The 22,363-nt window shown below is 51.0% G+C and overlaps 1 protein-coding gene across 1 annotated transcript; it reads left to right on the top strand.

Moving 5' to 3' along the window:
* The first annotated feature begins 568 nt into the window (after nt 1-568).
* Nucleotides 569-17,179, top strand: LOC142001178 (sodium-dependent phosphate transport protein 3-like). The gene is made up of 13 exons (XM_074976165.1): nt 569-632; nt 2,576-2,627; nt 3,846-4,000; nt 4,675-4,880; nt 7,825-8,058; nt 8,322-8,409; nt 8,797-8,883; nt 9,852-9,970; nt 11,060-11,221; nt 11,565-11,697; nt 11,784-11,931; nt 13,426-13,516; nt 15,178-17,179. Exons 3-13 carry the CDS (start codon nt 3,901-3,903, stop codon nt 15,307-15,309), a joined length of 1,500 nt encoding a protein of 499 aa, XP_074832266.1. The 5' UTR covers nt 569-632; nt 2,576-2,627; nt 3,846-3,900; the 3' UTR covers nt 15,310-17,179.
* The last annotated feature ends 5,184 nt before the right edge of the window (nt 17,180-22,363 follow it).

Genomic DNA, 22,363 nt, shown 5'->3' on the forward strand with positions numbered 1-22,363 from the left:
ATTTGTCAACCTTGATTGCTATTTTTGGTTCTCTGTGCCTTAAATATTGAGTCTGTTCTGGTGTGGCTGTGGTCTGAAGAAGTGGGTCTGTCCCACGAAAGCTCACCTAATACATTATTTTGTTAGTCCTTAAAGTGCTACTTGACTGCTTCTTTGTTCTAAAGGCTACTTATGTGAGTGAGTAGCAAGGAGAACCCCTGGCTGGCCCAAAATTCAAAGTTTCACAGTGATAGGCAGAGACAGCCTCCCTCTGTGGTTTGGGCATATCACTTAATTCCTCTTCTGCTAAATCTGGGATTATTGCTGCCTGGGTTGTCCTGAGTTGTAGTTTATGGTGGCAAAACGTTGTTTTGTCACCACTGTTATTAGCATTGGCAGCTGTCCATCCATCTCCAGTTTACTAAAAGTTTAAATCTAAAATTATTTTAAAACCAGGTTTCAGTGGGCTACTAAGGAGTTAAGCGGTTTGTCAAACTTATTTGGTCACATGCTTGCCTCTCACGTGACTCACTTCTTGCTCCCAGTCTGAATTCGTGGCATTCCTGCAGGAATGAGGCCATGTGGACTTCTTGAACATAAAGCAGCACCTTGTATTGAAAAACGAGTGGCCGGGGATCGCTTCTGCTTGATCTGTGAGTTCATAGTTTGGACTTGATTTCTGGAGAAGTTGCAGTTAATTGAGAAAATCGGCTCACTCCTGCTTCACTCTGGGGAAGGGGCAAGTGACCCACACACAGGCTGTGTCTACACTTGTATTCCTCTTTCCAAAGAGGAATGCAAATGAGGGAAATCAAAAATGCAAATAAGGTGCTGATTTACATATGTCATACTTCATTTGCGTAATCTCCTTTCAGAAGAGATTCTTTCAGAGAAAAACATCAGTGGAGACAGGGCTCTTTTGAAAACAAACCCCATCTTTGAAAGAACCCTTCTTACTATTTTGTTTCAGAAAAAAGTGTTCTTTCGAAGATGGAGTTTATTTTCGAAAGAGCCCCATCTACACTCCCAAAAAGAGATTATGCAAATGAAGCATGAGATATGTAAATCAGTACCTCGTTTGCATTTTCGATTCCCCTCATTTGCATTCCTCTTTCGAAAGAGGAATGCAAGTGTAGACACAGCCATAGAATTGTATGATGGAAAAGAGGTGGAATTTTAGTAGGGGAGGTTCTCTCTTTGTCACAACCCGGCACGTCTTACTTAGGTATAGGGATCCTGACTTTCCTCGATTTAAAAATAACAATGTGTAGTTTTCCACTATTAAAATGAAATTCAGGACTTTCTCTAGCCACAAAATACAGTTAGGTGTGTGACGTTATCTGATTGAAATATTAGGCATCTGATTAAAATGTGGCACATGGCCTGAAAGTTAACCAGTTCATAGGCTGAGAGGAGCGTGTATTCATCCAGCTCCCCATCCTGCACCCCCAGCCAATCCCCTGGTTGGGGCTGCTGAGGTTCCAGTACTCAGTACTAGCAAGCACCTGCACAAAAAAGCATTGGGTGGACTGATCCAGGGTCGACCTTTTTGGACTTGTTCGGGAGGAAGGGACAAACTTCAGAGAGGTAGTCAATCTATTTCAGGGATGTAAAATCCTGTTTAATTTGTTAACGAGTTAAACATTAGGTTTAACTGGTTAAACAAGCGTGGGGTAGGGTGACTGGGGAGGCCATGAACAGGGGCTGCCCTGGCTGAGCTGCAGCCCCACTGCTTACAGCGCGTTGGGGATAGGGGTTTCTCTGCCCTGGCTACAGTGTCCCTGCCCTCAGCACTGCTGCGGGTGAGGGTGCTCCAGTGCATCTGGAACAGCCCCTAGCCACAGAGGCCCAGCCCAAGTAAGTGTTGGCTCAGGTCTTGCGAAATGAGCAACTAATCCTTGTCAGTTACTAGCTTTGATTCACAGTCAGAAGAGTATATGAACGTTTATGATGAAATGTGATTGAAGTAGTGTGATCGGTCGTGCCTCTTTGAAGGTTGTGATAAACTGTATGTGAATTATTTAACGGATAAATCATAGAACACTAGAACGGGAAGGGACCTCAAGAGGTCATTGGATCCAGTCCTGTCCATTCATGGCAGAACCAGGCACAGTCTAGATCATCCCTGACAGCTGTGTGTCTAACCCGCTCTTAAATACCTCCAGTGATGAAGATTCCACAACCTCCCTAGGAAATTTATTCCAGTGTTTAACCACCCTGACAGGAAGTTTTTCCTAATGTTCAACCTAAACCTCCCTTGCTGCAGTTTAAGCCCATTGCTTCTTGTCCTACCCTCAGAGGTGAAGGAGAATAATTTTTCTCCCTCTTCCATGTAAAAATCTTTGAAATACTGGGCCCCTGTGCAGTTGCTTCCTTCGTCCCCCAGACCCCAGGCAGCAGACCTGTGCATGGTGAAATAAGAGTTCCAATATTCGTCATCCTATTTGACCCAGGTATCCGGATCAAGGCCTGAGGCTAAGTACTTTAAGAGAATGCATTGCTTCAACTTCTGATTCACCTGTGAGAAAGAACGAAGATGTTTGGTGCTGGTTTGGTATATCTAAATACCCAAATATCTGCCCCATTCTATTTGCAGTTCACCCTGACTGAGTGACCTCAGCTGGCTCCCAACGGACCACAGGTTCAAGGTATCAGTTGAACGCAAGGGTTTAGTGATATATTTATAATTTTTTAAGCTGACAGCCGGAGTCCCACCCATTCTCCTGATTATCCAAATTTTTGATGATCCGATTTGGCCCGAGGCCCAATTAGATCAGCTCATCAGGGTGCCACTGTCTGTTTCTGTTTTTTCACAAAGCGTAAAACTTAAAGATTCTCTATTAAAACACAAATTCCACATTTTTCCAGGGCACACCACTTTCTGTGCTTCTATATGGGCCTGGCTCTCTCCATATCTGTGACAAAGTGGGATTGTGGGGATTTTATTCCCCTTGTTATGTTACATGTGTGTCCTACAGTTCTGTAGTAACTCCAAGTGTGTGCCTCAGTTTCCCTGGGCACAGCATCAGTGGATAGTTGGTGATGAGAATTTCGATGAGATGACTTCTGACACAGTGGCCTTCCACAGCCTTTGTAGCCTGGGCAATCAGGTGTCATCTTCCTCCCCTGACTCCCCCCCGCCCCCCGCCAAAAAAAAAAAAAAAACAGGACAAAGGAGGGAGGAGGGGCCTGGCTGGTTGAATTTGAATAGGGCAGTTCGGGAGTGGAGCAGCCTCTTCTGGCTGGAGAGGAAGAAAAGAGGTCCAGGGTCCTGGGCCACCTTTCCCCAAGGTGGATTGTACTCACTGCTGCTGGTTTCTGTCCTGACAAGTCTGTTCTACGCTGTGTCCCTGTCGATTAATAAACCTTCTGTTCTACCTGCTGAATGAGAGTCACATCTGTCTGCGGATGGAGGTGCAGGGCTTGGTGGCCCCCACACTCTGTGACAGTATCAAAGCATGTTTCAGCTTGGCAGCTGCCCTCTGGAACAAGCCTTCTTTTACAGGACGCAGAGTGTAGCTTTGTGGGTGCAGGGTGCGGCTGTTTGCTGAGGAGTGAGGAATATCTGTGATGAGGACTCTCCAGCCCTGCGGTAAATAGGGCTCTGTATCCACTTGGAGGCTGTGGTGATCAAAGTCAAAAATAGGAAGGATCACTCAAGGCTAGGCACAGAAGTTATTTTGTATCATTGTAAATCACATTGTTCTTAAACAGTGTCCCATTTGCACTAGGTGCGTAGCGTCCTATTCCACAACCCTGCGGCGCCCCCATGATGGAGCGCCTTGTGTTGTAGGAAGAACAGCTTTTGAGGAGATGGTTCCAAACCTTCGGTTCGCTGATGTCTAAGGCTCATCTTGTTTCACCAGTGGCTGAGAGGCTCCCACAAGGAGGTGCAGGCGTCAACTTTGCTTCCAAGAGAAGATGCAGCAAAGCACTGAGAACACCGAGTCAGAGAACCTGCGGGAGTCAGATCAGGAAGATGCTGCCCCTTTACTCAACCAGGAGTTGTTCCTGGGGAAAGGTAAGTCTACTTGAGAAAAACAAGAGGTGTGACACACTGCTCTGAACGTGGGATGGGGACTCGGGGCCTTCCAGGTTCTAATTCCAGGTTCTAATTCTGCCTTTGGCTCTTTGGCAAGTCACTTCTGCTATTCGTGCCTTGGTTTCCCCCTCAGGTAAAATTCAGGACCTGCCCAAGAAGCTTGTGAGGATTGATTAGTGCTGGGAAACTGGATTAATAGTGTGAGAACCATCTCCTGAAAGGACACGGTTTGCTCTGTGCTCAGGAGTGTTCATGCCCTCTCCTGAGCTGCTTCCTGGGTTTTTTCAGGAGCTGGGGGGCGGTCAAGTAGGGGAAGTAGGAATGCCAGTTCAGTGTAGGATGGGAAAGGATGGTGCATCCACCACAAATACAAGTGCTGCTGCTGCAAGGACATGGACCACTTCTCAGCAGCGACCCCAAAGTAATTCTCCTTCACGATAGTCCTGCCCTGGAGGGGGCTGGCCTGCTCTGGAGGTGACAAAGGAGAGCTTTGGTGACTGCAGAGGAAGTTTCTGGAGGGTTTGGTCTGGACAGAGCTGCCTGGAGCTGGCTGCCTGGAGATCTCTCACATCCAGAGGTGATGGGGCACCTTCAGGGTTAGTCAGCAGCCTCCCTGACCACCTCCAGCTTGTTGTGGTTATTCTCCACCCCAGGGCTCTGCTCAGCTCGCTACAGCCTGGCTCTCATCCTGCACCTCTCCCTCTTCATGGTGTACGCACTCCGGGTCAACCTCAGCATCACCATTGTAGCCATGACAAACGGCAGCATCCCAGGCGGCCCGTCCAATGTCTCCATGGACGTGTGTCCCAATCGCTCCCACGCTCAGGCCAATGGCTCCCACCAAGAATTCCCTCCAGGAGTAAGTGTAAAGGCGGGGCCAGGACAGGGGTATATGTATCGGTGTGAAAAGGTAACCAGACAAACGATGACAATTACAATTTAACTGGTTAAATGTTTAACCTATTGTGACAAAGTGGGGATTTGATTCACTATACGTTGCCTGTGAGTTCTATTATAGTCCGATATAGGGTGCCTCAGTTTCCCTGGGCACGGTGCCAGTAGCTAGGTGGTGATGGGAGCTTTTGGGTGTGGTGGCCTCCTGCACATACACAAGGGCTGATGCTCTTCCTAACCTGAGGCCATGGCAGGGTGCGACCAGGTGGTACCATTTGCCCAGGAAACAGGATAAAACCTGGAGAAAGGGCCTGGCTGTGGGGGCTGGGACTGGACTGCTGGGACCGGGGCAGCTGGGCTGGTGTGGGTGCAGGACTTGAGCCAAGACCCTAGGTCTGGGGACCCTCACCCAAAGATGGATTGTACTAAATGCGTCTGGTTTCTGTGCTGACAAGTGTGGTCTATGCTGTGTCCCTGTCTGCCTGTTCCACCTGCTGGCCGAGGGTCACATCTGACCGCAGATGAGGGCGCAGGGCCTCCTGACTCCCCCACACTTTGGTAACAACTCTCACATCCCCAGGCCAGATCCTTTTGCCAGTGATTGGCTCTACCCGTGGGCAGCAGTGAGGTGCTGTGGAGAGGCGCTTAACGGCTGACCGCAGAGTATCTCTTGCACGTGTGTGCACAAAGATGCCATTGTCATTAGAAGAGTGCTGGTCCCCTGCCTGGGGACAGGCCTGTGCCTGGAGAAGTCCTGGCCAGTGAGAATAGTTCTCCTTGGAGTGATTGCTCCTGTGCATTCCAATATACCTGCGCGTGCCGCATGCTTGGGTGTCTGAAGACTTTTCCCCAGCGGTACACGTCAGGTCAGCTGTGGTGCCCCCTGTGGCAATGTCGCCAAAACATGCCCCTGCCGACTCGACCCCTGCCCAGCTCCTTTCCGCCTTCTGAAGGTTGTTGGAGCTTCTACCTCTGCGTTCCCACATTGAGAGTTCTTTGTTTGCTAACTGGCTGGTGATAGTCTGTTAATAGTTCTTAGTGCTTGAGGGGTTTTCCCCTCTCAAGTGGTAGAGGTACCTGGACATGCCACAGCCCCAGGGCTTCAAGCAGGGCCAGAGATGTGGGAAGCCCAAGGGTGAGCCACACGAGGCTTGTGTGAAGTGCCCAGGGGAGAGTCCCCTGCAGGACCAAGTGCCCACTTGCAGGGGAGTCAAATCTAGGAGGAAGGAGGAGACGAAATCAGAGACTTAAACTGAGCGTTATGGAATCGGCGTGTCAGCCGTGGGAACTGGCCCCATCTTCATTGGTGCAGAGCATGCCGGCCTTGGTGCAAGATACCCCAGTGCCTGGGCCAGACCAGGAGCGTCGACGTCGCTCCTTGGCGCCGAAGAAGAGGCACGTGGAGAGAAGTCGCTCTCCCTCCAGGAGGCAAGTCAGGCTCCAGAGGCACCATGTGCCAGCATGAGTGCAGAGCTGTGCACCGCACCCGGCACCGACTCCAGCTCCATTGACTCCAAGCCCAGAACCAGGTCTGTCAAGTCCAGCACCAGTCCCAGGGGAGGACCTGGACCTTCCCTCCATGCCAGACACGCTCGAGGCCGTGAGGAACCTCACATAGTTGGAGGCACTGGCCAGGCCACCCAGGGTGGTTTGGCACTGGGGATGGCCTTCTCTCTGGGGGCTCTGACACTGCTGGTGACTCTGCCCTATCAGCCAGAGTCCTGGCACCAAGCCCGCGGTCTACCACACACCCCAGGGAGAGACCCCATACCACCATGGGATCTGAACTGGGATCTTAGTCTGGTATGATCCCAGTTGATGGGGGCATCCCTTTGAGCCTATGGGCACATGCTTGTTGGATTACCTCTCAGAGAAGGTGGAGTTCCTGGTGGCCACCACACCAGCCAGAAGGGTGTCAGAGTTGATGGCCCTGAGGTCTGAACCTCCTTTGTCGGTGTTCTGTATGATAAGATACGCCTGCGTCTGCATCCTGAACCCCCTTTCATCTTAACCAAGACGTTTTCTCCCAGTTTTTGCCTGAACCATCATGCCTCGGCCCGGGACAGGGCACGGCGCTCCCTGGATGTGCAAAAGGCCCTGCCCTTCTATACTGACAGCACTAAACCGTCCCACAAGTCCCCCCAGCTTTTTGTATAATATGCGGACCACATGAAAGATGCCCCTATTACTTCCCAGTGCCTGTCTTCCTGGGTCATGTCATGCATTACGATCTGCTATGAGCTGGCCAAGGTTCCTGCCCTGCCTCTCACAGCGCACTCAACATGGACCTGCACCTCAACAGTGTTCCTGGCACAGGTGCCCATCTTGGACATCTGCAGAGCAGCGACTTGGTCACTGGTGCAGACCTTCACCTTGCACTGGGCCCTGGTGCAGCAGGCTTGGGGGCATGCCAGGTCTGGCAGGGCCGTCCTGCAGTTGGCTACCAGAGAGAAGTAAGATCTGGTCCCACCTCCAGACCTATGGCTGGGAAGTCACTCTCGGAATGCACAGGAGCAATCACTCGAAGATGAATTAAAAGCGGTTGCCCGCCCTGTAACTGTTGTTCGTCAAGCAGCGTTGCTGCTGCCCGTTCCAGATACCCCCGCATCCTCTCAATCAGAGAACTGAGCCGGGGTTGGGTCGGTAGGGGCATTCATAGGCAACATCACTGGATAGGCATCACAGCCAACCCGACAGGTACTGCTGGGGAAAAGTCTTCCGACATCCGTGCACACAGCACGCCCACCTACCGGAATGGACAGGAGCAGCGCACCGCGAACTACAACAGTTCCAAGGCGAGTCGCCGTTGTTTCTCCCTTGAGCAGAGTTTTCAAGCTGCGGCAGCGTCTCCTCAAGGGATGCTGCTTTGTTTTGTCTCCCCCTTTTGATGCATGCTCTGTCATCTCCAGGCCCCCGTGTATGACTGGAACTCTAAGACCCAGGGCCTCATCCTCAGCGCCTTCTTCTATGGCTACATCTTCACCCAGCTCCTTGGCGGATACTTGTCGGGAATGTTCGGAGGGAAGCTACTGCTAGGGTCTGGGCTTCTCTCAACCTCAGCACTCACCCTCCTCACACCACTAGCCGCCGGCCTCGGCGCAGCCTACCTCATTGGGCTGCAGGCGCTGCTCGGTATGGCTGAGGTACAGCCTTCACTTTCAAGCTCTTCACGGTCGGTGGCTTGTGGTTGTACGTGGGCAGCACCGGGTGTACATGTTGCATTGCAGAGGATGTTAACAGGTCTCTGCCCCAATGAGCTCAGAAGCAAGGGACAAGGACAAACCAAGTTGGGGGAATGAGTGAGGCAGTGAAAGGTCATGAAATTGGCTAATGCTTTCCACCAAGTATCCGTCCCAGAGCTCCCTTTCCCTGCTGTGCTCACATACATCTGTGTTTTGCTCGGCAGGGGGTGATATTTCCAGCCCAATATACGCTGTGGGCAAAGTGGGCTCCCCCTTTGGAACGCAGCAGGCTCATGAACCTCGCCGAAGCTGGTAAGAGAGAGTGATTCTCTTTGCCGTCAAACCAACTATTCCTATAGCTCTGGCACCTGCCCTTTCACATGAAGGAGAGAGAGCTCTCCTAATGCAGGCTTTTCTTGCCCATGGTGCAGGCAAGTGGCTCCTCTTATGAGTCTGAGAAATGTTCAGGTTCTAGGCCAAAGGTCTTCTGTGGAGAAATGTTGGCTGAACATTCACTTTTCCTGCTCTTTCTCCCTTTCCTTTACCTCCTCCACCTTGTCTTCTCAAAATTGAGCTGATAGGGCAGGAACAGAGTTACTATCTCGTGGTGTAGGGTGAGCACTGGGAAGCCCGGGTCATCCTCTGCGGCCACCACATTATCACGGCCTTGCTCCGAACTCCTTTCCATATGCTCATCAGGATGCACATTTGGGACCTTCATCACTTTCCCTGTGGCTGGGATCATCTGCCAGAGCTTGGGGTGGCCATACGTCTTCTACATCTTCGGTGAGTTGCTGTGGTTTCCACGGTCGAAGATTCACGGACAAGTAAAACCACACCAGAGTAAAGTATATGAAGGTCTTCTAGTTACCTCTGTGTGAGGAGCTGGGGGCTCTCCACCCAGTTCCTATTGTGGAAACGTCCCTCTTCGGCGAGACCATCATCATGGTTAGAACTTCCAGGTGAAAGGGCCGAATGGCCAGAGGGACAGGACTTCCCTCTTCCTCCTTCAGCTCTCGATGGAGGCTGGTTGGTTGGGCAGTCTAGAGGAGGCTCACGTTGCTGCTGCTCAAGCTGCATCTGAGCTCTCAGGCCTGGCATTTTGCTTTAAGCTATAAGGGTACAGGAGCTATGGTTTGCCGCTCAAAGGCCCCACCTGGTCTGTCTGCCATCATGAGTGAGTAGAACAGACCTGCCCCTCCATCCAAGACGCTAGCGTCTGGCAGTCTGTCGCAGAGCAGTGGTGTCTTGCCTGCCCATCTCTTGGTATCTATGAGGTCCATTGAGTGGGGATGGGCAAAGTGGGGAGGGGTAGCTCAGTGGTTTGAGCATTGGCCTGCTAAACCCAGAGATGTGACCCCAATCCTTGAGGGGGCCACTTTGGGGCAAATAAATTAAATGAGCAGTAGCGGGGGAGGGGGGGATAAAGAATGGTGCTTGGTCCTGCTAAGAGGGCAGTGGACTGGACTCAGTGACCTCCCAAGGTCCCTTCTAGCTCTCTGGGATGTATAGCTCCATACATTCATTTATTAAATGTCACAGCAATGCTGTGCCACCACTCTGCATGCAGCTCTGAGAGAGTGTGGGGGACCCCAGGTGTGATTGCCCCAAGCCCCATCCCTTCTGCCCTTGCCGGGCTACCCTTCCACCTTGTTCCCAGCTCCGCAGCAACTGTCGATCCTGCTGATATCTGCCCACCTGTGCTGCCAATAGATCCGAGACAAGAGCCACTGATCCGTTCCCTTCCTCCGTAGGTGGCATTGGCTGCATTTGGTGTGTGTTCTGGTTCCTTCTCGTCTATGAAGCTCCTGCGCATCACCCCTTTATTAGCGCTGGTGAGAAGGAGTACATTGTGTCATCGCTGGTCAATCAGGTACTTGGAAAGCCTTGTAACTCTCGCCTAGTTTGCCCCATATCCCCACCTTTGAGCAGAGATTGGGACGATGGGACCTCCTCCAACGGGACCTTCGCCAGGGTTACTCACAGAGCAGTGCAAAGGGAAGTAGAAGGAGAGGGCCCTCTCCCAAAGAGTCTCCAGATGAGTTTAGATGTAGGTGTGGAGGACACATCAGAGGGAAGGGGCCAAAGTCAGGGCCACGGAAGAGATCCACCTGCCTGTGCTTCGTGAAATGCGTATCGTAAGGAGGAGTTTGTTGAAGCCAAGGGAGGTCTCTTCGCAGAGGAGCTAGGCAGAGAGCTCCATGCATGGGGTGGTCTGAAGGGAGGCTGGAAGCCGAGCATGTGGGGAGATGAAGCTTGGGAGAAACAGAGGGATGAGTCCGAGGCACTGAGCGATGTAGGCTCGGGCTGGGTTGTGGGAAGGGCCTGAAGGAGCTTGGGCGTGATGCAGAGGGGTCCAAGGAGGAGCCTGCTGGTCGGAGCAGCAGGGGGAGGCACTCAAAGGGTGGTGTTTGGGTCTGAGTGACAGCGTGAGCCATGGAGCGAGCGAGCACAGGTGAGCTGAGAGATGTGCAAGGCACAGACGAGAGGATCAGCTGCGGGGGGAAGAGGGAAGGCTGCATTCTGTGGACAAGCACTAGGCTGGACGTGAAGGGAGAAGGAGGCAGAGGGAGTCAAGGGGGCCCAAGGTGAAGGGATGGGTTGGATCAGGCACTGGCTTGGGAGAGGAATGGGCCTAAGAGGAAGGAGAAGACTTTTAGCTGTGTTGAGTGAAGTCCAGTCCCAACGTGAGCCTGGACACCTGCTCCAGCAACAGCACTGGGAGCCCAGCACTCGTACGGGAGCATGGAGCATCTCTTGTGCTGGTCAGAGGTGGGACTGCCCAGCTGGGGGAGGCCGGGGTCTGCCGGGTGATCCAGGAGTCGACACAGAGCAGGCAGCTAAAGCCCTGGGAGGAGGCAGAGAGGCAGGGGCAAGAATAGACCACCTGCCTATGGGACATGGACAGAGCCAGGAGCAAGGGAGCCCCCAGAAGGGTCACTAACGAGGCAGTTTCTTCCAGGGCAGCTCTCATGGACGGTCCCTTCCGCTCCTGGCCATGCTTAAGTCACTGCCTGTCTGGGCCATCGCCATCGCCTATTTCAGCAATGACTGGCTCTTCTACATGCTGCTGACCTCCATGCCAACCTACATGAATGATGTGCTGCACTTTGACATCAGAGAGGTGAGATGTGCTGGGGCACAGGACCAGATGGTCTCCTGGGTGCCAGGGGATCAAAGCCTAATCGAGCCTGGATGAGCTGTCAGACCCCCCTGCGTCAGGGCGTAGGCCAGTTTCTGATGACCAGGGGTGAGGACGTTTCTTTTGCCTTCCTCCAAAGTGGCCAGTTGGTGCTGCGCTGTCAGAGGCAGGACGCTGGGCTGGATGAACCTCAGGCCCAAACCAGTCTGGTTCCTATGGTCTGGACATTTCAGCTCCTCTGAGTGCATCCAGCCTGATCCAGTGATGCTGGGTCCCCATCAGGGCCTTGTGCAGGGTAACCAGTCCCTTACCCTTCTCTCAACAGAATGGGCTCCTCTCAGCACTCCCCTACATTGGGAACTGGCTGGGTACCATCATTTCAGGACTGCTGGCAGACTTCCTCCTGTCCAAGCACGTGTTCAGCACAGCAACGGTTCGGAAACTCTTCTCGGGGCTGGGTAAGGATAGGTCCTCCTGCCTCCAGGATCTCTCAGCCACCCTTCTCATGGTCAGCTCCATAACCCACGTGCCCTCCTCTCTGTAGGCATGCTGCTCCCAGCCGTCTCCCTAGTGGCTGTGTCCTACGTCGGCTGTGATTACACAGCGGCTGTGGGCTTTCTGACGCTCTCCATGACTGTGATTAGCATGTGCGGGGCTGGCTTCAATATTAACCAAATCGACATTGCTCCCAGGTGAGACCTCCCAGACTGTCCTCTTATCTCCTCCAATTGACTCAAGGGCCCAATGCATTGGCCTTCATCATCTCCATCACACCAGCCCACAGCTACTCCAGCTGCCTTTTGCTTCTCCTCTCCCTGATCTTCTAGATCTTCTAGCCCTAGATGGGGCTACTATCAGATAGGTGTGCAGCTGGTTGGATAATCATTAACAGTGAGTAGTTATTAATGGTCCACAGTCATGCTGGAAGGGAATAACAAGTGGGGTTCCACGGGGGTCCGTTTTGGGGCCAGTTCTGTTTAATATTTTCATTAATGATTTAGATATTGACATAGAGAATACGCTTATCAAGTTTGCGGATGATACCAAGCTGGGAGGGTTTGCAGCTGCTTTGCAGGATAGGATCAGAATTCAAAACGATCTAGACAAACTGGAGAAATGGTCTGAGGAAAATGGGATGAAGTTCAATAAGGACAAATACAAAGTCCTCCACTTAGGAAGGAACAGTCAGTTTCACACATACAGAAGGGGAAGGGACTCCCTAGGAAGGAGCACTGCAGAAAAGGATCTTGGGGTCATAGAGGACCGCAGGCTGAGCATGAGTCAACAGAATGACGCTCTTGCAAAAAAAGCAAACGTGATTCTGAGATGCATTAACAGGAGTATTGTGAGCAAGTCATGAGAAGTCATTCTTCTGCTTCACTCTCCGCTGATTTGTCCTCAGTTAGAGCATTGTGTCCAGTTCTGGGCACCGCATTTCAGGAATGATGTTGAGAAATTGGAGAAGGTCCAGAGAAGAGCAACTGAAGTGACTAAAGCTCTGGAAAACATGTCCTGTGAGAGAAGATTGAAAGAACTTCGTTTATTTCGTTTGGGAAAGAGAAAGCTGTGAGGAGACATGACTGCAGTTTTCTAGTCCCTAAACTGGTGTTACAAGGAAGAAGGAGAATAATTATTCTCCTTAACCTCTGATAACAGGACCAGAAGCAATGGGCTTAAATTGCAGCAAGGGGGGTTTAGGCTGGCCATTAAGAAAATTTTCCTGTCAGGGCGGTTAATTACTGGAATAAATTGCCTAAGGAGGTTGCAGAATGTCTATCATTGGAGATGTTTAAGAACGGGTTCTACAACTATCTAACAGAGATGATCTAGTCTAGGTGGTACTTGGTCCTGCTATAAGTGAGGTCCCTTCCAGGGCTAGTATTCCATGACCCTGCAGCTGGTAGCATTGGCAGCTGGACAGGCAATACCAAGGCACAGAAGTGCAGGCTCAGATCCCATAACAACAGCAGGGAAAGGGTCTTAGTAGCTTGCAAGAGGGCAGGCAGGGGCTAAGCGGAGGAGTCTGTTATGTGCACCATGAGTTTATTCTGGTGCACTTGCTCTCTTTGAAGCTCCTAGGAGGTTAGTGCCGTTGCCTGGGGGAGAGGGAATTGAAACGTAATTTTCCCCCTTTGTGCAAGTCTCTCTTTGCCTTGCTCAGTAAATTTTCCTTCCCTTCCCTGCAGATATGCCGGGTTTCTGGTGGGAGTCACAAACGCCTTCGGAACCGTGTCAGGAATAATTGCTCCCATCGCTGTCGGGTTCCTCATCAGCCAGGTAAGGCAGGGCCTGCCTGAATGGCCACAGTGGTGGCTCTCCCTCCCCGCCACACGCATACTGAGAAGAGAAAGTGGAGCTGAACGGAGCAGATTGGCCAAAGGATGGGTTCTGTACACCCAGGGCGGGGGGGTGGAGAAGAAGGGACTGAGGTTCAGAGCTCCCCCCAGGCCAGACTAACTCTTCTGGGAGCCCAGGGTGGGACCAGAATGAGGGTTCAGGGTTCAGTGTGTGGGAGGGGGCTGCCAGGGAGCAGATGTGGGGTCAGGGTGGGCAGGTGGTGCAGGAGCAGCGTGGAGGTGGGTTTGGACAGGAGCAGGGTGCAGGAGTAGGCTGGGGTGGGGTCTGAGTGGGAGGGAGGTGCAGGAGGAGGGTTGGCTGGAGGGTGTTGGGGGGAGGGTGGGGATCTGGGCGGGAGGAGTGTGCAGGAGCAGACTGGGGGCCAGGGGAGTCCAGGACAATGTGGAGGGGGCTTATCTCCATGCACATGCATGGACGGCTGCTGCCCCATCCCCGGCTTTCCCTGCCACCACTCCCAGGCCCCACCCCTCTGCTCTGATTGGCCACAATTCCAGCCAGTCAAAGCACCATGAGGAAAAGCATTTCCAGGCAGCAGGGTGCTGCTGTTCCCCCAGCTGGGGGAAGGGGAGCGGGAGCGGCAAGCAGAGATGCTGGCCAAGGGAGCCCTGAGCCTTGGGGGGGGCCAGATCCAGACAAGCTGCAGTCCAGATCCGGACTTCAGTCCAGGAGTTCCCCACCCCTGCTGTATGCCAGATGTAGCCTTGGCCAACGTTCCCTCTAAATTTCCCTGTGTGGAATAAATTTTGTTGTATGCACCAAGGTATGCGTGGATGTGCACCACCAATAGAAACACATGCTCCTGGCCAGGGGCGCTCTGCTAATCAGCTGGGTGGCACCTGGCTCTCTCCGGGGTGCCCGAGCACTCAGCTTACAGGGAACACTCAGCCTGGCTAACTTTTGATACCGCTGGAGGCTGGATTCCCTGGGGGGAAAGCAGGGAGGGTGCAGGGGGAGATGAACTTTCCACATGAGCTAGGCAACAGCCAAATGTGCCCAACAGATGGCTGAGTCCAGTGTGCCTGGTAAGCTGAGCTCTTGGGCTGTCGCCCACGAGAAACTGAGGTGCCACCTAGATGATTAGCAGAGCCACAGCCACCCACAGCCAGCAGCGTGTGTTTTTATTGGTGGTGGACATCTTCACTGCACATAACAAAATTTATTCTGCCCATGGGTAGAAAAAAATGCTTAAGTTATGTGGAAGAAACTCTTATGATCTAAAAAGGAAGGACTCTCTGGACACGGGCTGCCAACCTGCAGCTACTTACAGATGGGAGAGCAGGGAGACCCAGGGGGAGTGGGACAATAGGGAAAGCTTGAAGACAAAGCTGCCTGAATTCAGCTGTCTGCATTCCCAAGCACGCCTCAGTGCCTGCGCATCTGAGCCAAGCACCCAGAGTCTGAAGAGCTGAGTCTACAGCTAGAGAGGAAACTGGTGCTGCAGAGTTCTTTAGCCAGATGAAAGCCGTTCCACGGTTAAAATGACAATGGATGGAGGCTCAAGCCCCAACAGCTCTCTGTGTGTATCGATGTGGCGAGAGAGGGAACAGAGAAACTAATTACTCCTTGTTTGGGATCCCCAGGACCTCCTGACTGGCTGGAGGAACATCTTCTTCATGACAGCTGGCTTCAATCTGTTTGGCCTCCTGTTCTATGTGACCTTTGCCAGTGGAACTATCCAGGACTGGGCCAGGGAGGACACTGGAATCCAGTGAAATGCCAAGGCACGCTGCCAGGGGAAGGATAGGCCAAGGGCAGGGCTGCCGACAGAGGGCATCAAGGGGGGACATGCACAGGGGCCCGGAGCTCCTGGCCGCTGCTGCAGTAGCAGTGGTAGCAGCCAGGTGCTCTGGCCCCTTTGAAACTCAAGAGCCTCACTCCCCTGCTCCACGTATCGGAGGGGTAGCCGCGTTAGTCTGGATCTGTAACAGCAACGAAGGGTCCTGTGGCACTTTATAGACTAACAGAAAAGTTTTGAGCATGAGCTTTCGTGAGCACAGACTCTCATCTCCCCTGCTCCACGTGGCTTCTGAGGGCTGGGGAGGGGCCCAGTACCTTTCCATGGGCAGCGCTGAGAGCTGACTGCTCTTGGCCCCGCCCCTTCTGCCCTAGGCTCCGCCCCTTCTGCCCTAGGCTCCACCCCTTCTGGTGGAGCTGCCTCCTGCCATTTCCCACGGTGGCCTTTGGCCCTGCTGTACAAAGGCCGCAGTTGGATAACACAGTAGGGAACATAAATTAGTCGAGAAATCTTACTTCTCGTTCCAGCACTGGACACCTGAGCAACAAGATTTCTCCGACCTGCTGATCAGAGGCTTGAATTCTGTGCCCCTTCCTCACATCCTTCCTCATCAGAGCTGCGCTTGCAGAATACACAGCCGCGTGAGGCACCTGAAAATTTGGGACACCTCTGGGTCTTAATGCCCACCCATCCGCCTCTTCCTGTCCCTGTTCTGTGGCTCTGCTTCCTCCAGAGAGGATCTAGTTAACTTAAAAGTGACAGAAGTGCCAGGCCTCTTGGCAGAACAGGAAACCTACGAAAGAGTCATTCAAGTGATAATGAACCGTTAAACAGGCAGTTGCCAACTTCAGGTATATACTGTCCATTCCTGAATTTACTGCGTTAGTCGACAGGACCTTAGTTTAAAATCTGCTTTAAAAATATTTCATTCGTGTGTTTTCTGAGGATTATGAACTCACATCTCTAAAAAAATCATTATCGCCCCAACCCCACCCAGCCGGCTGCTGTCAGGTGTAGGGGCTACAGTTTAATAGTACTGCGTAGGGCCCCATAAATCTTAAGGAGGGCCCAGTTCCTCCACCTGTGCTTGATGAAATAGATTTCGGCTGTAGTGTGGCCTAGTGGGAAAAATCAGTGGTCTTTACCTTAGACCTGGGTTCTGTTCCCCGCCCTGCCCTTGGCCTGCAGAGTGACCTTGGGGAAGTCACTTGGCCTCTCTGTGCCTCAGGTTCTCTGGTCTGTTAAATGGGGGTAACGAGATGACCCATCTGTGCTTTTAGATCAGTTGATGAAAAGGGCTGAGTATCATTTGGCACAATGATTGTCTACCCTGTAACTGGTATACAGGGATGCCACAGTCTCAGTCTTGGTTAGGGACCAGACTATGGCCGGCTTAAAAGGGAACGTACAGACATGAGGCTTTTCATAGTGCGGTTAGCCAGCACTGGCCACCCAGAGGACAAGGCGGAGTCAAGGAGCATTCATGTATTTGGCCACACACTGGATGGTCATCTGCAATCCAGCTCCTGACTGAGGCCACCAAGCATTACTACCATAACAAATGCTAGGTCCTTGTTTAGTGATTGTACCATCTGGGCTGGCCCAGCAGATCTGTAATATTTAGCTACAAAGGATGGCCTGCGCTTTTTATGGTTTGGAGTTAGGGGACCCAGCAGCCTTCTTCAGTGAGCCCTGCTTTGCCTGTGCAGGATATGGAAGAGACTTAAAAGGAAAGAAGCCCAGCAGCTGGGGTCTGGAATTGTCTGAGGCCTACTAGAGGCTCTTGACTGGAGGGTAGACCAGGAGCTGGGGCTAGATGGGCCAGTGCTGCTGAGCACCCACTTGGAAAGGGCCAAAGGTTCATTTGGGGTGTGTCTACACCCACATTCCTCTTTCAAAAGAGGTATGCAAATGAGGTAAATCGAAAATGCAAATGAGATATACATTTGCATATTTGGCACCTCGTTTGCATATTCTAACTTCGAAAGAGCTTATTTTGAAAGAAGAAAGCCAGTGTAGACGCTGCTCTTTCGAAAGTAAACCCATGTTCGAAAGAATCCTTCTTCCCTTTATTTAATGGGAATTTTAAATAATTTTATTAATTTATTTTATTTCCCATTAAATAAAGGGAAGAAGGACTCTTTTGAAGATGGGTTTACTTTCGAAAGAGCAGCGTCTACACTGGCTTTCTTCTTTCAAAATAAGCTCTTTCGAAGTTAGAATATGCAAACATGGTGCCAAATATGCAAATGTATACCTCATTTGCGTTTTTGAGGTACCTCATTTGCATACGTCTTTCGAAAGAGGAATGCAAGTGTAGACACACCCTTGATGTTGTTTTTGGATGTGTCCAAAGCGGCTGAGTGCTTTGAAGGGGCTTGCTAAGAGGCCCAGGTCACATCTGTGTCAGAAGAAAGCCATAGACTGGGGGAATCAAGGCGAAAAGGCTGTGATGCCCCATTGCCTCACAAGGAAGTGATCTGTAAAGGTGAGCCTTGTCCAATAGACTCTCACACATTTATAGGATGAGGCTGTTGCCTGCTAAAATGAAGCATGCCTGGATTAGTTGCCAGCCTGTAGCAATGCTTAAGAAGAAACAACCATTGTTAACTCTGCCCCTAGAAGGGAGACTCGGGAGGGTCTGTGGTGAGAGGTAAGGCCTAGCTCGTTCAGCTGATGCTGCAGAAAATCAGTACCTTGTTTAAAAGGGCCTTACTCTGCGAACACGGCCTCGTGGGGAGAGCACCTGTTCTGAAGTGTACACCTGCTTTTTCAGACTTACTTAACCCAGCACAGTTGAGTGAGGGCTTGTAGCAAGAGCTGCTGTTTGAGATTCATCAGGAAGTTTTATAACTAGGTGGAAGCTGGGGGAAGTGACCCAATTTCCCTTTTTGAAAGAGCTGGTTTTGCTTTTTGGAACCAAGGTGGGAACATCTGTGTGGGTTTTGTTTTTAAATTGAAGATGGTGCAAAGTCTTCATTTGTCCTACTCTGCAGAGGTGTTTGAGTAGGTTGCTCGACAGCTCAGGGCATGAGTGGGCTTTATGGGATTGCTGCTAGTTTTATAGGCCTTTGCTGGAGTTCTTGTCGTGTTTATTTTTAGCCCTGTGGCTTGGAACTCGAGCTTCTAGTTTCTGTAGTTAAGAAGTGAGCTGCGGCAACCAAATGCTGATGTTTGGTTTTGCCAGAAATGCAAAGGTGCATGTGATGAAGCGGATCTTTGCCCACGAAAGCTTATTGTTTAGACAGTATTCAGTCCTGCCATGAGGGCAGGGGGCTGGACTCGATGGCCTCTCGAGGTCCCTTCCAGTCCTAGTGCTCTATGATTCTATGAATAAATCTGTTAGTCTATAAGGTGCCACAGGAGTTGTCATTTTTGCAGCTACAGACTAACCCGGCTACCCCTCTGATGCTTGTTTACACCAGAAAGTGATGAGACAGATTGTTACTGAAATGTTTTGTTCATACCAGGAAGCTCAGGCAATCCAACATGTCCAGCCAAAACCCAAAGTGACAGTCCCTATGGAAGTCTGTCCCATATTTTACTGCTCAGGAGCAAGTTCTGGATAGGTAAGTCCAGACACCAAGCTGTGATTCAAGGGATCGGGCACTCACTGTGGTTGGCACCTCTGAGCAAGCCGGCAAGTAGAGAAATGGCAGAATTTGCTTCTTTGTGGCCATCGGTGCTGACTTTGGGACCTTGGTGAGACCAGCAATCTTCTTAACAGCCTTGATCATCGCTGCTGTCCGCCTCATGCCACAGACAGTGCAGTGACCTGTCAGAAGAGGAACAACATTGGCCTGCAGAGGCATTCTATGTTGGGCTTATGGGACAGCGTGCACTGCAAAATTAAAGGCTTGGAATAAGTGTCCTACTACCCACGCTATGGAAAGTTTGAGGCTTGTGGGGGCAGTCTGAAAAGTTACGTCCAAAAGTGGACGGAGAACTGATCCCCTACTGCTTCCCTTCCCCCTTCATTATAAACAGGCGATCTTTGCATTCCTGCAAAATACCATAGGAAGGTTTTTAAAAAGAGAAGGTAATGCCGGGTCTCAGGCTCATCCATGTCCTTACAAACGGTGAAGTGTGTTACTGTTTTTATGGATGTGTGTTCACATTCCTATACCGATTCATGAAGATTTTATATTCTACAGACTTATTTTCTTACCCATGCTGAAAAGTTTTGGAGGGCTTTGTTCCTGCGGGTGAGGCGGAAAGGAGGGGTGTAGGGTTGTGAAAAGCCCTCGTTTAACACAAGCCAGCAAAGAGCGGGCTCAGTTTGAAACCGATCTCCCCCTCTGATGCAATTAGAAAATGTATCAGCCTTTTTCTTGCTTTCCCACTGCCGCTAGCAGTGGCTCTCCCCTGCCTCTCTCAACTGGACTGCTCGCGTCTCCCTGCAACATCTCTCTAATCATGTATAGCAGTTTCCAGAGCAACTGTGTAGAGCTGTTGCAGGGCAGAAATGAACCTCCACCACCACCAGCTGCAGGCTGGGGGTTACCCCCTTTGGTGCCATGACACCAAGGATGGTACCTTCTCCACATCCACACTCTGTGTTCCCTCTAATTTTTTCCATCCACCGGCAAAATAAATTTTGTTACATGCACCAAGGCATGTGCCAATGTGCACCACCAATAGAAGCACACCCTGCTGGCTGTGGGTGCTCTGCTAATCAGCTGGGCAACACCTGAATCTCGCCAGGGTGGTTGCCCAAGTGTTCAGCTTACAGGGAATTCTGGTCACTGTGTTGAGTTTGGCCTGGGATCAGCTTCCTGCTTCTGATTTGGATCTAGGCTCAGGTTGTTGCTAAAATATTTCTGTATAAAGGGCCAAATCTGAAGCCCTGGGCGCCTGGTGGCAGGTCCAGATTTATGAGTATTTGGCTCCATGGTACTGGTTCAGTCCATCCTGGAGATAAGGCAGATGCTGGGTGTTTGGTGCTGTCTTGCCTGTGAACACAGAAGCAATGTAGCTGGCTCTGCAGAATGTACGTATGCACACACACACACACACGGGAGGGGAGGAAGTAGGTGTGACCATGACTTTCCTATTGGAGTCCCAAGGTATTTCCCTGGCTCTGTCCTGTGAGGGTCATGCCAGCTGCCTTCAACTGTGCCAGGAGTGGACTGACCAGTGTCCTTTGTGAGCTGAGTGTTTGGACGGCCGCCCATGAGAGATTCAGGTGCCACCCAGCTGATTAGCAGAGCGCCCACAGCCACACACAGCTGGCAGTGTGCGTTTCTCTTGGTGGTGCACATCCACTCATGCTGCAGTGCACATAACAAACTTTATTCTCCACATAGATGGGAAAAACTAGGGGGAACACTAGAGGTGACCCCAGTGGCTCCAGGATAGACAAGGCATTTTGCATTGCCTCTTGGTCCCTATACTGGACTCAGCTCCAGTGCCTGGCTAATTTCAGACTTGTCTCTTATGCATGATGAATGTTAAACAGATCCCTGATGCGTAAGACCCCTGTACGCGTAAGGCTTGTATATTACACACACCGGATTAGCTGTGAGGTCTGAGTTTCAGTCTACTCACTAGAGCACTGTGACCAATTGAATGAGGACACCCCAATCTAGTAGTGGGTATTCCCCCATCAGAAGAGGAATGAACTTGCTGAAAAAATATTCCTCATTGTTAGTTCTGACCCCCGCGTCCCCTGCAACCGTTTTGAATAGTTTGCATTTCCCAAGCAGTTTTCTGTGGAGAATCTCAAAAACACTGTGTGCATGCGAATGGATTATACCTCCAAACACCACTGTGAGGCAAGTGGGCAGCATGTGTTTCTACAGGTGGTGCACATCCACACATGCCGTGGTGCACATGACAAAATTTATTCTACCCATGGATGGAAAACATTAGAGGGAACACTAAAGCTGATCCCAGCAGCTCCTAGACAAGGCATTTTGCATTGCCTCTTGGTCCCTATAATGGTCTCAGCAGATGAAGAAACTGAGGTAATTGGCTAAAGATCCCATATAAAACCACTGGCACAGCTGGGAATAGAATCTAGATGTCTGGATGCTGATTAATAAAATCCTCCCTGGCCTGGAAATGTGTTTACTGATTGTGCCATTTTGCCAACTAATGGCCAAAAGCCATAAATGCTCCTTCAAGTAAAACTAAAGTAAAAGCAGTGCAATCCAACTTTTGATCTCTGACTGGTGCCATACCATAGTGGCTCCAGTTTCATCCTGTGGGTGGCCAAGCCAATGTTCAGAGGCCAGGAGAAGGGTGGACAAAGGCATTTGTACATCAAGTCTCTTAGCAAAATCTTCTCAGGAGGTATTGGTATTTCTCCAGGTATTGGCCAATTGCTGTTGTGCAGTCTCTAGAAAGTGCATGTGCTGGGAATGGAAGTTTCTGTTTGAAACTGACAGGAGAATTGAGAGTGGTATTTACCTACATTGGAAGATGGCCAGGGGCTTGGGGTTAACAATGAGGAAATGTTTTATGGGATTTTTACTGACGGATGCTCATTATTTGTCTAGTAACACACCAAACTTACATGACACTAGTTTGTCTAATAACACATTGTACTTATATGACACTTTTCATCCATAGATCTCAAAGCAATTTTAGAAAGTGTCTTTGTCTCACATTTACATGGGGAAACCGAGGCAGAGAAAAGCAGTGACTTGCCCAACCAGCCCCCTCATTCTTTCTTTTCATATGAGACCACTTCTCCCAAACTAGCACCTTCCCTGCCCCCTGCCAGTCCAAAATGAGGCACCATACATGGCAATATGTCTCATATTTGTGCCCCCCACCCCCGGTTCAATGTCTTGTTCAAATGATGGCAACATGCCCTTACTTTGGGGCTTCCTTAAAGGGAAGAGTGCCCCCTACTGGAAACCCAGTACCTCTGGTTTGATAGGAGGTTTCCCATCCAGTTACAGAGCACACAATTCTCTGCTGAGTTGATAAAACGTCTGTGGTAAGTCTAACCAGAAGGGAAAGAGCTGCAAGCTATTAGCACATCTGGAGCTCATTACAAGTGGCCAGTAATAAAGTTCACCTGT

Source organism: Carettochelys insculpta, chromosome 24 (assembly GCF_033958435.1).
Source record: "Carettochelys insculpta isolate YL-2023 chromosome 24, ASM3395843v1, whole genome shotgun sequence".
Taxonomy (NCBI): domain Eukaryota; kingdom Metazoa; phylum Chordata; order Testudines; family Carettochelyidae; genus Carettochelys; species Carettochelys insculpta.

Coding starts and splice junctions, on each gene's coding strand:
- LOC142001178 (XM_074976165.1), top strand. CDS start 3,901: ATGCAGCAAAGCACTGAGAACACCGAGTCAGAGAACCTGCGGGAGTCA. Junction 8,059..8,321: donor CGCTGCTCGGTATGGCTGAG/GTACAGCCTTCA, acceptor TTTGCTCGGCAG/GGGGTGATATTTCCAGCCCA. Junction 11,932..13,425: donor CAAATCGACATTGCTCCCAG/GTGAGACCTCCC, acceptor CCTTCCCTGCAG/ATATGCCGGGTTTCTGGTGG.